The sequence below is a fragment of the Esox lucius genome, chromosome 2 (assembly GCF_011004845.1).
Source record: "Esox lucius isolate fEsoLuc1 chromosome 2, fEsoLuc1.pri, whole genome shotgun sequence".
In the NCBI taxonomy this organism is placed as follows: Eukaryota; Metazoa; Chordata; class Actinopteri; order Esociformes; family Esocidae; genus Esox; species Esox lucius.
The window spans coordinates 31,787,064-31,798,466 of record NC_047570.1 but is presented as its reverse complement, the minus strand read 5'-3'; the positions used below and the strand labels follow the sequence as shown (position 1 = coordinate 31,798,466).

The following is an 11,403-nucleotide window of genomic DNA, read 5'->3' as shown; positions in this document are numbered from 1 at the left end:
TACGTCATACCCAGAATTTAGTTGAACTATGTTAAAAATATGGAAATACTTTCTGAAGGTAAATACATTTACGAATGACACATTATATGCTCATTAGGTATGCTTAAGACCCTATTAAAACATTTTCATTATTTAAAGATAGCTGTGTCATTAATGATTCATCATGAATGTAATCTAGCTAAATGCCGTAATTATAACTGAAGAGGAGGCATACATATTTGCTTTCACAATTATCTTTTGAAATTATAGTTATTCAGGGCATTGTAATGTTTATGTCAGATTAAAAAGTTTTAATTCTGACTTTGTGTCAGCCTAAATGTCTTTGATTTTGTCTTGTGCAACTGATCCACTTGAATGAATCTTCTAGAGGAGCAATTCAGTAGACCCAGACAATAGGGTTTACTGTACACGTGTGTTGCTTCTAAGTGTCTGAAGTTTGAATTGTGCACGGAAAAGCATGAGATGTCAGAGGTGGCATTGAAGAAGTATCATACGTCACGATCAATCAGATGTATTCGTTTGTTAGGACTGTGTCCACCTTACTGATTGGGTGGAGCTGGCCAACCAATCACTGTTCGTCACAGAAATAACATGAGCATTTTAAAAGGAAACGTCTCTCTTTGCCTCAGACACTACTTACTACTACACATGACATGTTTTCTATATAATGCAAACCACAATTTGGAAAACGTAGTTTCAGACCAGTCAGCATGGGCCCCTTGACTGGTCTGCGGCTATGTTAATAATAATAATAATAATAATTATTACCAGGTACATTAGTGTCCAGATGTCTTTCCATAAGGTATATCAAGTATATCTGCCTATGATTAGGTACACACAGCTGAATAATTACAGCAGTCTTGGTCTACCTCTACCAGATTCACCCTCACCTCTACCACCTGGATACAGGCAAGTCATATCATCCAGTTCCTGTAAAAATGTACTTGTTTCTCTGTTTTCTCTGACACTACCAGTCAGTTTAGTCACAGGTCTGCCCATAATCATCTACTTGAGCCATGTTGTTTGTCATCAGTAAGTAGCTTACACAATACATCGCTCTTCACGCTGCAATACTTGGACAGGGGTAATCTGGAGAAAATAGTGTTTGCTTGCTCAGAAGGTAGTTGCTGAAGAGGGAGATTTTTTAAGTATTACTGATAGTTGCTTTTTACATTACAGAAGGAGTATAATCACTTTGCCTTTAATTTAACTGCTAACATTTTTCTTTAGGGATTTCTCCTGATCATGGGGGAGGAAAAAAACAACAGAAACAAATTTAGACATTGTTTATTGCAGAAATAGTTCAAGAGCACACTCCACAGTAGAATGTGGAGACCTTGGGCAGTAACTTTCCACCCAAAACTCTCGCTAAACGGTTGTCAGTATGGGACCCACGTTGGCCAACATCAACCTCAGCCTCTCATCTAGCTTGTCCGCACTTTGAATTCTGTGTCGTCCTCTCTTCCGTCACACGTCCACCGACTGAACCAGCCCCAGCTTGGCACCCCTGTGATACCGACTCTCCAGCTTGACTGTGAAAGGGGGGACAGCAGAGAGGAAGGGAGGGGGGAGATTGGAGGGAAGAGAGGGAGGAAGGAATGAATCAAAACACCATCAAAGGGACAGAGTGACCTTTTGGAGAGCTCAAGGCCTGTTGATTAAAGGCGGTTGGTGGAGATGGGGGTGGTGCTGTGAGGGGAAAAGCCAGCGAGGCTGTTTATCCTGCTGCTACCACAGATTAGCCCACAGCTTGATTATACTGGGTACATCTAACCATGTGTCTCTTTAAAATATGATGTCAAAATATATATGCTAAGGCTACGGTGTGCAATACTTCTAAGTAGGTCCAAACACTGCTTACATAGCGTTCAATTGGATGGAACCATTCCTTTAGAATGTGGTTTACTTTGGGGGAATTTATCATACAACAATCTGGGATGAAGAATACAGGCAAAGTTGAGCCTACTGACATGGCACAGTGAGCATATCAGCAACTTGCTTTACGCAGGTCCCTGCTTTTTAGGCCTGCTTCATGTGCCCATTTGCTGACAGGGACTGAAAGCCAGTACTCAAGCTTTTGCATTAACACGTCTCAAATTAGAATTAGCATTTCTGTTAGCGTAGTTATCAACATGGCTATTTTTCAACGGCACTCATTGGTGTCGTATACTGTCAAAGCCGTTCTGGTAGCATGAGGTACATAACAAGCCATTTAAATAAATGTAACACAAACATGCAAGTATCTGCTAAATTCTAATAGCTATTGCTAACATTTTGCATATCTCCATTTGCCACTGAGGTCATTCATGACAAATGTCGGCCCCCTGAAAACAATCCCTCCCCAGCATCATATTTGGTTAGATAGCGAGCAGTTAACAGCAAAACGCCTAATAACATAGCACTCCCGAGCCTGGAACCCTTTATACTATTCAAACAGTAACCACATAATGCTAGTTTCCAAGTGGCTGAAGTAGGAAAAATAGGATGCAAGATATAGTCAGCAATGGCTGTCACTTATGTTTTCTGTCTGTCTCGTCACATTAGACCTGGGCAGTGGTGGTGTAAGCAGGCTGTGAAGGAGAAGTACTGTTTGCTTTTTCCAAACATGTCTCAAACACTGACAGTGTATTATTTCTGTGTGTCTCTGTTATGCCTGAAGCAGAACCTCCATAGCAAAGGGAGTGCCTTTGAATTCTGACAGCCAGCAAAAAAAAAAAAATACTCTGGATGGCCAAATGAGACGGCTGACTGCTTGGGAATGCTGAACAACACAGATGACTGGGGTAATTTTAAATAAACATTTGCCCTGAAGTGTGCAAAAATCGTTCATGAATCCTTCTTGCATAATCCAAACCTGATCACTGGTTTTGTTACAACATATACTCTGGCTTTAACACTAGTATGTACTGTTTATTTATTACCAAAAAATATATATATTTCAAATCCGATTGCTTCTTCACATATGAATTAAAACAAATAGTATTTCTCTCCAAGCGATAAACCGTGGGACAGTTAGAGCCTAACAACCCCAAGCCAGACATTGCAAGCCGATAGTTCACTTCAAGTGCATAATTAAGAGTAAGCGTTTGGCCAGCTCGACTGATTGTGTCTGGAAGTGCTAATGCCTGCTGAAGCTAGGCCCCTTCTGTTAATGGCTGGAGGGGCTGCTGAGCTGCAGCGTTGCTGTGAAAATGAAAACTCAGGACGTGGAAAAGAGAGAGAGGGTTGGGGAGGAAGAGACAAGGGAAAGAGTGGGCAGTTGATAGAGAGGGAAAAAGACAGAGCGACCGAAAGAGAGAGGCCAATGTCTCATCGATCGACTGAGATAATTTCCCATTGATTGGTGCTCTGTTTGGGGGGCGGTGGGGGTGGGGTGGGTGCCGTAGTGAGGTTTATTTACCTATAGGCTCTGCAAGCTGCCCAATCTTTCGTCTACAGAGGGCTGGTGCTCTATCATCAGGCCCGTAAAATACACCCCCTATCAGAGAGCGCAGACACACACACAGCTTGATATGTAGCCACATCTCTTGTCTCTGCACTCCATTACTCTGATCCCATCCTATACACACACTGTTCTCTCATAACGGGTAGGTTTCGACAACACGCTCACAATCCAGCCTCAGAACGCAACCGCCGGAGCCCAAAAAAAAACACGGTGCAGTAAGCTGTGTCGCGGGAGCATTCAGTATCACAGCAACAAAACCCTTCAGGCTTGGGATGACCATAAACAACGTTGGGTGCTGTTTATAATCCAATAATTACAGGGGAAGAACAAGGAACAATGACTACAGCCGTTCACTGAGGTGCTCTGACTTATGGTTCCTATGCAAATATAAACAAAGGCTGGTGCACTCATGCCACAAGCAATTACTTCATACCAACAGAGGACGATGATGAGGACAGTCGGGCTTAGAGAAACATGGAGCATATTATTGTGTAAAATAGCTGAATAGCCTGCATAGATATGCAGCTGTGGTACAGCCTCGTGTGTAAACACTAATTATACATACTATATAACTGTGCTGTTATATATAACACAACCGAGCTGTGTTATAACTATACAAGTTATATATGTTAAAAATAGACGGTGGCCAAAAGCCACGGTACAGGACCGACACCATGGCAGCCATCTTGTTCATCTTCCAATCAAGCTCGTAATCGGCGCAACAAGAGTCTCTTCCCTATATGCCAGGCGTAGCCCACATCTCCTGGCTGCACACAGATCACCGCGGCCAAGTGGACTGTGTACAAATCATTCAGGAGGCAAAGGGGGGGGGGGGGGCTGAAAGCAAACCAGCCCCAGTGTTAGTCACACCTAATTTACATTCCCTTCCTGTGCCCTGGTTGGTAGATTTACAAGAGGAGGTTGTACTGCTGTATGAGGGACTGGGTTGCCTTGCTGTTTTTGCAGGCAGCCTCCCCTTGGAGGAAGCCTCTCTCCCCCTCTCCATTCTACCCCTGAGGCGTTCTTCACAGACACCGAGGGGCTGAAACGGCTGAGTGATTTCCACTGCTGCTGTTGGCGCCGCGCTGCTTTAGTCACGCACACACACCGCAGCAGGCGAGAAGCGACGGCAGACCCTTTCTGGCAGGTTTAGGAGGGGATGGGGGGGAAACGGCGGCGTGGCCAGCTCGTGATTCAGAGGAAACGGGGTGGCCGCGTTTCCACGCCGCCTCCCCAAATAGGGTCTGACGCGCCTTTCGGTGGCACCTGCTCTCTGGTGCACTGTCCAGGGACCGGGTGGAGGGGTTCAGGTGGGCTGGATACAGGGGGGGGGGAGAGGGCGGTGAGCCAGGAACGGGATACAGACAAACAGAACGGGGCTTGTGGAACCAGATTTAATTCTCTTGGAGGGGGGAGCTAAATCCAATGCAAGTGAATGTGTCCCAGTGGTGGAAATCAGTGGCCAGATGTGTTCATGCAAAAATTACTCCACTGTCAAGTCATTTATTATTTTTGTTGCAGGGGGGGGGGGCATAGAGTGTACCTGAATTAGTGAAAGAGTATAAATGTTAGTTAAATATGTGAGGCTTATTTGGTGTAGTCAAATGTTATTTTTTACATGACATCATGGCACCTCTGAGAAGAAGCCACGGTATGACACAACACTGACCACAGCCCCCGTCCACAGTCTGCTGGGCTGTTCCTCCCTTCAATGAGACTCCGATTACCGTTTTGAAGTGTTTCTGATAGGAATCGGTAGACCCTGTTGTCAAGGCTTAGACAAGATCATCTGGTCATTATATAGAGTACCTTAGGTGGTGTCCGTGTTCCCATGATAACTCCATTATTGCATTCTTTCTGCTGCACAGAAAGTCCTTCCCTGAGATTGGTACATTTAACCATTGTCCAGAACGAACAGATTGTGTAGATTGGATATATAAAGGATTTTAAAGAGGGAAAGAGGAACACGTTCTAGTCTAATAACGCTATAACCAGATCTTATACACTGAGTGAAAAATCTCCCGGCGACAAAGGTCGCCCAGTTTAATGTGCCCGAACAGAGGGAAGCAGATCCCTCCAGTGTAAATTAGTAATTCCAGTAAGGAGGCCGGCTCCCCAGTGGTTATCAATCACACTGGGCTCTTACAGGGAAAGCCAGGACACGGGTGCATCGGCGGTTCAGTGCTACCGCTACACAGGGACAGCAGTGCTACCGCTACACAGGGACAGCAGTGCTACCGCTACACAGGGACAGCAGTGCTACCGCTACACAGGGACAGCAGTGCTACCGCTACACAGGCACAGCAGTGCTACCGCTACACAGGCACAGCAGTGCTACCGCTACACAGGCACAGCAGTGCTACCGCTACACAGGCACAGCAGTGCTACCGCTACACAGGCACAGCAGTGCTACCGCTACACAGGCACAGCAGTGCTACCGCTACACAGGCACAGCAGTGCTATCGCTACACAGGCACAGCAGTGCTACCGCTACACAGGGACAGCAGTGCTACCGCTACACAGGGACAGCAGTGCTACCGCTACACAGGGACAGCAGTGCTACCGCTACACAGGGACAGCAGTGCTACCGCTACACAGGGACAGCAGTGCTACCGCTACACAGGGACAGCAGTGCTATCGCTACACAGGGACAGCAGTCCCGAAAACTTGCATGTAAACAGCCAACTGTGATAACAGTAACACAATGTCCATCATAAAAGACCAATATGGTGTGAAACTGTTTCTATCGGCAAATGACGTAACCATTAAATAATGTCCTGCAATTATATCAAAATGTTACCTAGATTATTATTGTTGTCTACATGTTAACTGTATAGCAGTTGGTGAAGTCCTACAATGACACTTTTAACACAAAGGTTTTACATTACTGTGCAACACATGGCTGAAAATACAGAGAACCTAGAAAAATGTAACAAGCTGAAGCGAAGTGTGGTTAAACCAGGGTTTTCTATTAGTTACTTAATTCCTCAACAGCCCCAATGTCAAAGGGACAAAATATAATAAACCAAAGTGTTTATTAACAGCCAAGGAGCCACTCCCATAAAAAGGTAAACATCACTCGTTATTAAAAAAGGGTCCTCACAAAGGAACCTGACTGGCCACATGTAATTAGAATGGAAATGGACCCTGGGCTTCGGACGGATCACTGAGGATAGACAGTGGCATTTAGACTGCATTACGTGGGGACCAGATTACTGATGACACAATGTGTGTCTGGGAGCTTATTTCAAAGGCTTTGGTGATGAACTAATTGGGTTACACACACACACAGTTATGTATTCACACACACACACACACACACACACACACACACACTCAAACCTTCAGAGAGCTTGTGTCTGTGAGTGAACCAACTCTGCGTTGCCTCCTACACCTTCATCTGAGAAACAATCATTTCTTCATCAGGGGCATAAGCCAAGAACAGAGCAGCGGAGACCAAACAGAGGCAGACAGAAGGCACTAGTCTAGGAGATCAGGGAGATACAGAGAGAAACAGAGAAATGTGTGTGTGTGTTGGGGTGGGGGGAAGGACAGGGAAGGGGAGCAAAGAGAAAGAGGGAGAGCGAGTGGAGGTTATAAATTGAAGCTGATCTAGTGCTGTGCATTCTGAGGAGGCTGCATTTGCATATCTGTGCAGCGATGCAGGGGGAGAAATGTGTCAGTGTTGACAGCAAGCTGAATATCCCCAACCGTCAGTGACACCCCTGCAGGCACACACATTCACACACATTCACACACACACACTCACACGCATGTATGCATGCATGCGCACGCGCACAAGGACGATACAGGTTGAGGAGATGGGAGTCTTTGTGCTATGCTAGGTTCCCACGTGGCTGTACATCCCTGCAGTTCATTTAACGGTCAGCCCCAGCGCAAGGCACCTCTCTGGGGAACTGACAGGGCGGAGCTCCCTCCTCCAACACCGATTTGCATAGCGAATTAATACGTGTGTCGCCCCAATTGCATCACGAGTAGACAAATGCAGTTGTCGTGACATGCTCATTGCTGTAAAGGGGAAACAAAGTGGCGCGATGCCTGGCATTCAACACCAGCCCCATCTCATGTTCCCTTAGCAACCATCCCCCATAAAGAGCCTCAGCGTTGGCATTCTGGAGCGAGTACTGTAGGAGCACAACGCTGCTGGCCAAACACTCCGTGGTGTAGTGAAGGGCAACCGAACCCAAACACTGTTTGCCCGCCTTTCTTATTCCCTGTCAGCATTTACCCAACCGTTTGGCACCAAATGCTTTCATCGTTTAATTTCTAATTTTTTACTCACCCTCGTCCAACATTTGTTCAAGTGTTTTTGCCACCTACATCTTGAATTTCTCCATGTGTCTTCCTTGCCAATGAATCCCATCTTATTTATTTGGTTGCCTTTTCATGAAACTGCTTGTGTGGACAGTTTGTTATTGGTACTGTAACTTATTTTGTCAAGATATCGATCTCTCTGAAACATTACGCATAGGCTGCTCACTGTTTATTAATTAGGCCAGCGTTGTTGGTGACACGTAATTGGTGCCTAAGACTGACAACTTGAAGCTGACAGGAGGGCCTTCACGTGTTTTTTGACGGTTACAGCCAGACACAGGGGAATGTATATTTCTGACAGTCACATAATATCCTACTTCTTACTGTCATCTCCACTGAGCTGCCTAACATGACATTTGAGAATAACATCCTATCTTGGACAAGCTGTGTTCTAGCAGCGCAACCAGCGGCCTCGGCAAAAGGCTTCAAAAAACACGACTTTTACAACAAAGTAGCTAGCAGCTCCTGAAGGAGCCAGTGGTCAGTCACATTGGTGTGGCACTGCTGCTAACAGTGGCTAACAGATAGACCACAGGGGGCTGGTCAAGCAGACCGCTTGGCCCAACGCTACGGTGTGGTCTCCAGGGGGTCTGCCTTCAGCGGGGGGTCAGCAGTGCCGATCTTCACCCAGGCTCCTGATTGGTGAGAAAGGGTTTGTATGTGTGGTGAGGCGGAAGGAAGCTAGAAGTTAACGCCGTGGCCAGAATCCTTGGCCTGAGGCCCAATGGCATATGCAGGACCCTTTTCACCGACCTCCCTGATGGAGGCGGCTGTATTGTTCATAAAAACTGAAACTAAGCCATGCTGTTTACACAAACGCACCCACATCTAACAAGCATCTCACACATCCACCCACAGAGCTGCCTTGGCGACAATTAAACAACTGGAGCAGCTAACCACCTCCCTATTTCCTTACCTAGCTAATGTTACAGTCCACTGTTCATCAGGAAGCAGGCAAACCCTTCCAAAAAAACAGCATGGCTACGAAACGGAGAGGGAGAGAAGGAAAGGGGAGGAAACCAGGAGGGGGTAATAAAGCCCTGATTAACAATTTGCTGTCATGTTTCCTATTAAAACACTTAAGAGGGTTAACAATTAAATTCAGGCTGTGGTGGCGGGTTGCTAATTATGGCAACCAAGTCGTAATGCAAAGCTCGCTGCCTCATATTCCGAGACACCATATAACTGGTTCCCATCGCATTCATACAGTCACAATCTGTAGGAACAAGCTATGCAAAATATTTTATTGCAGCCATAATTAGCCTTTCCTCTTATTGTAAAAACGCAGGTAGTATCTTCTCCATTTCAAAACCTTTTGTTTTTTTCTTCCTGTTAGATTTTTCAAAATGATTTATTCTGGTAATCTCATCACTGTATTCACACTTGTCCTCAGTAACGTCTCTCAGAGAGTCTTTTCAGGCAGTTTCAGCATTGGTAAACCCATGTACAATTGTACATTTTAAAGGGACGCTGTGTTCTGCCAGCCTTTCTGCGTGTGAACTCTGTTTGACATGGTCTGTGTGTGTGTGTGTGTGTGTGAGTCTGTCTGCCTGACTCCATAACTGAAGCTCCATTCTTCATCACTAACGCATTGATAATGTGATCAGGGCGGCCAACAATTAAATATCTATATGGTCTATTTTCAAAGCTCCTGACATTTTCATTACTTCTGCATTATGTCAGAGAGAGATGTACAAACATTTGAGCCGAACAAGCTCCCCCAAACGGAAAAATTATGTAGCAATTTATCACATTCATACAGTGATTGAGGATTATCTTGCAGACTGATTTACGAAAGCAAAAGAAGTTAGCATGTGTCTCTAATAATATAAATCTGGTTGTGTCACTAATAATATATATCTGGTTGGTCCTCTCGAGCTCAGCTGGTAGAACAAGCAGACTATGAAGCCGGCATACAGGTTTTGATTCCAGGGACCACCCGTAGGTAAAGTATGCAAGCATGACTGTAAGTCTCTTTGGAAAAGCATTAGCTAAATGACATATATAATTATGTTACATATTATGGTTGGAGAGCAGGGAGAGAGTTCATCCTGGTGTGTGGGAGAGAGACTTGTCTGTTCACCAGGGGCTCAACGCTGCTCCTCTAGAGCTTAACGAGCAGTCAGACGAATTAAGACGGTTTGGTCTATAATTATGAAGAGATACGCGTGGGGTGGGGGTGGTGGCTTGGGCAGGTCATTTAGGTGGGGTTTGTCTGGGCTGTGGCCATTCAGGTGGGGTTGGTCTAGGCTATGGTCATTCAGGTGGGGTTGGTGTGGGCTAAGGAACTGAGTAGTCATTCAGGTGGGGTGTGGTGTGGGCTAAGGAACTGAGTAGTCATTCAGGTGGGGTTGGTGTGGGCTAAGGAACTGAGTAGTCATTCAGGTGGGGTTGGTGTGGGCTAAGGAACTGAGTAGTCATTCAGGTGGGGTTGGTGTGGGCTAAGGAACTGAGTAGTCATTCAGGTGGGGTGTGGTGTGGGCTAAGGAACTGAGTAGCCATTCAGGTGGGGTTGGTGTGGGCTAAGGAACTGAGTAGTCATTCAGGTGGGGTTGGTGTGGGCTAAGGAACTGAGTAGTCATTCAGGTGGGGTTGTGGTGTGGGATAAGGAACTGAGTAGTCATTCAGGTGGGGTTGGTGTGGGATAAGGAACTGAGTAGTCATTCAGGTGGGGTTGGTGTGGGCTAAGGAACTGAGTAGTCATTCAGGTGGGGTTGTGGTGTGGGATAAGGAACTGAGTAGTCATTCAGGTGGGGTTGGTGTGGGATAAGGAACTGAGTAGTCATTCAGGTGGGGTTGGTGTGGGCTAAGGAACTGAGTAGTCATTCAGGTGGGGTTGGTGTGGGCTAAGGAACTGAGTAGTCATTCAGGTGGGGTTGGTGTGGGGAAACTGGGAAACATTTTAATGTAGAGCTCAACTATTATAAGCAAACAGATTGTCAGCATCAGCGGTATTTTATAGCTACATATTATCTTTTGACATTCACTGGTAAGGATATTTGCGAGCCTGGTGGGGTGGAGGATTTTATTAGTAACAACACTGGAAGGAGAAGCTCAGGTGCACTCAAGAGAGACGTGAAGAGGAACAAACACTTCTGACACAAAGCAGGATGTGGCTGCTGCCGCCAGCCTCCTGGCCACACAAAACATCAGTGGTTCCCCAAAGGGCCTCTCTGGAATGCGTCTAAAACAGGGATGGGGCCATCAAACCTCTGAAGTCATCAGAAGGGGATTCATCCATATATATATTTATTTCGGAAGCCCTAAGTGAAATTTGTTGGGCCTTACCTTGCAAGCAGAACATTTTAGTTACCTCTTTTTGGACAATGGAGACTTAAATTGTCTTTGGGGCAGAGAGAACATGTTCCAGTTGTGAAAAAATGGCCAGCAATTCAAATAAATAATGCCACAGGATAGAGAAAAACCTGTCGTTTTCCAGTTAATTTCCTGCAATTCTACACTGCAATGGCATAGATATTTACAAATTCTTATTTTAAGACAGAGGAACATTCTCGTCCAGTAATTTAACCATGACTACAGCAACTACAATTACTTAACTGAACGGACGCTCTTATCCAGAGCAACTTGAGGGAGCAGTGGGGGTAAACTACCTTGCCCAAGAG

At 45.7% G+C, this 11,403-nt stretch overlaps 1 protein-coding gene across 1 annotated transcript in view; it reads right to left on the bottom strand.

The window, feature by feature from the left end:
* Positions 1-1,271: 1,271 nt before the first annotated feature.
* Positions 1,272-11,403, bottom strand: part of trip4 (thyroid hormone receptor interactor 4) — a 52,548-nt gene continuing 42,416 nt past the window's right edge. Inside the window, exon 12 of the mRNA XM_010875781.4 lies at positions 1,272-1,532. Within this exon, the coding sequence (XP_010874083.2) occupies positions 1,468-1,532 (65 nt within the window). The 3' untranslated portion in view covers positions 1,272-1,467. The remainder of the gene's footprint in view (positions 1,533-11,403) is intronic.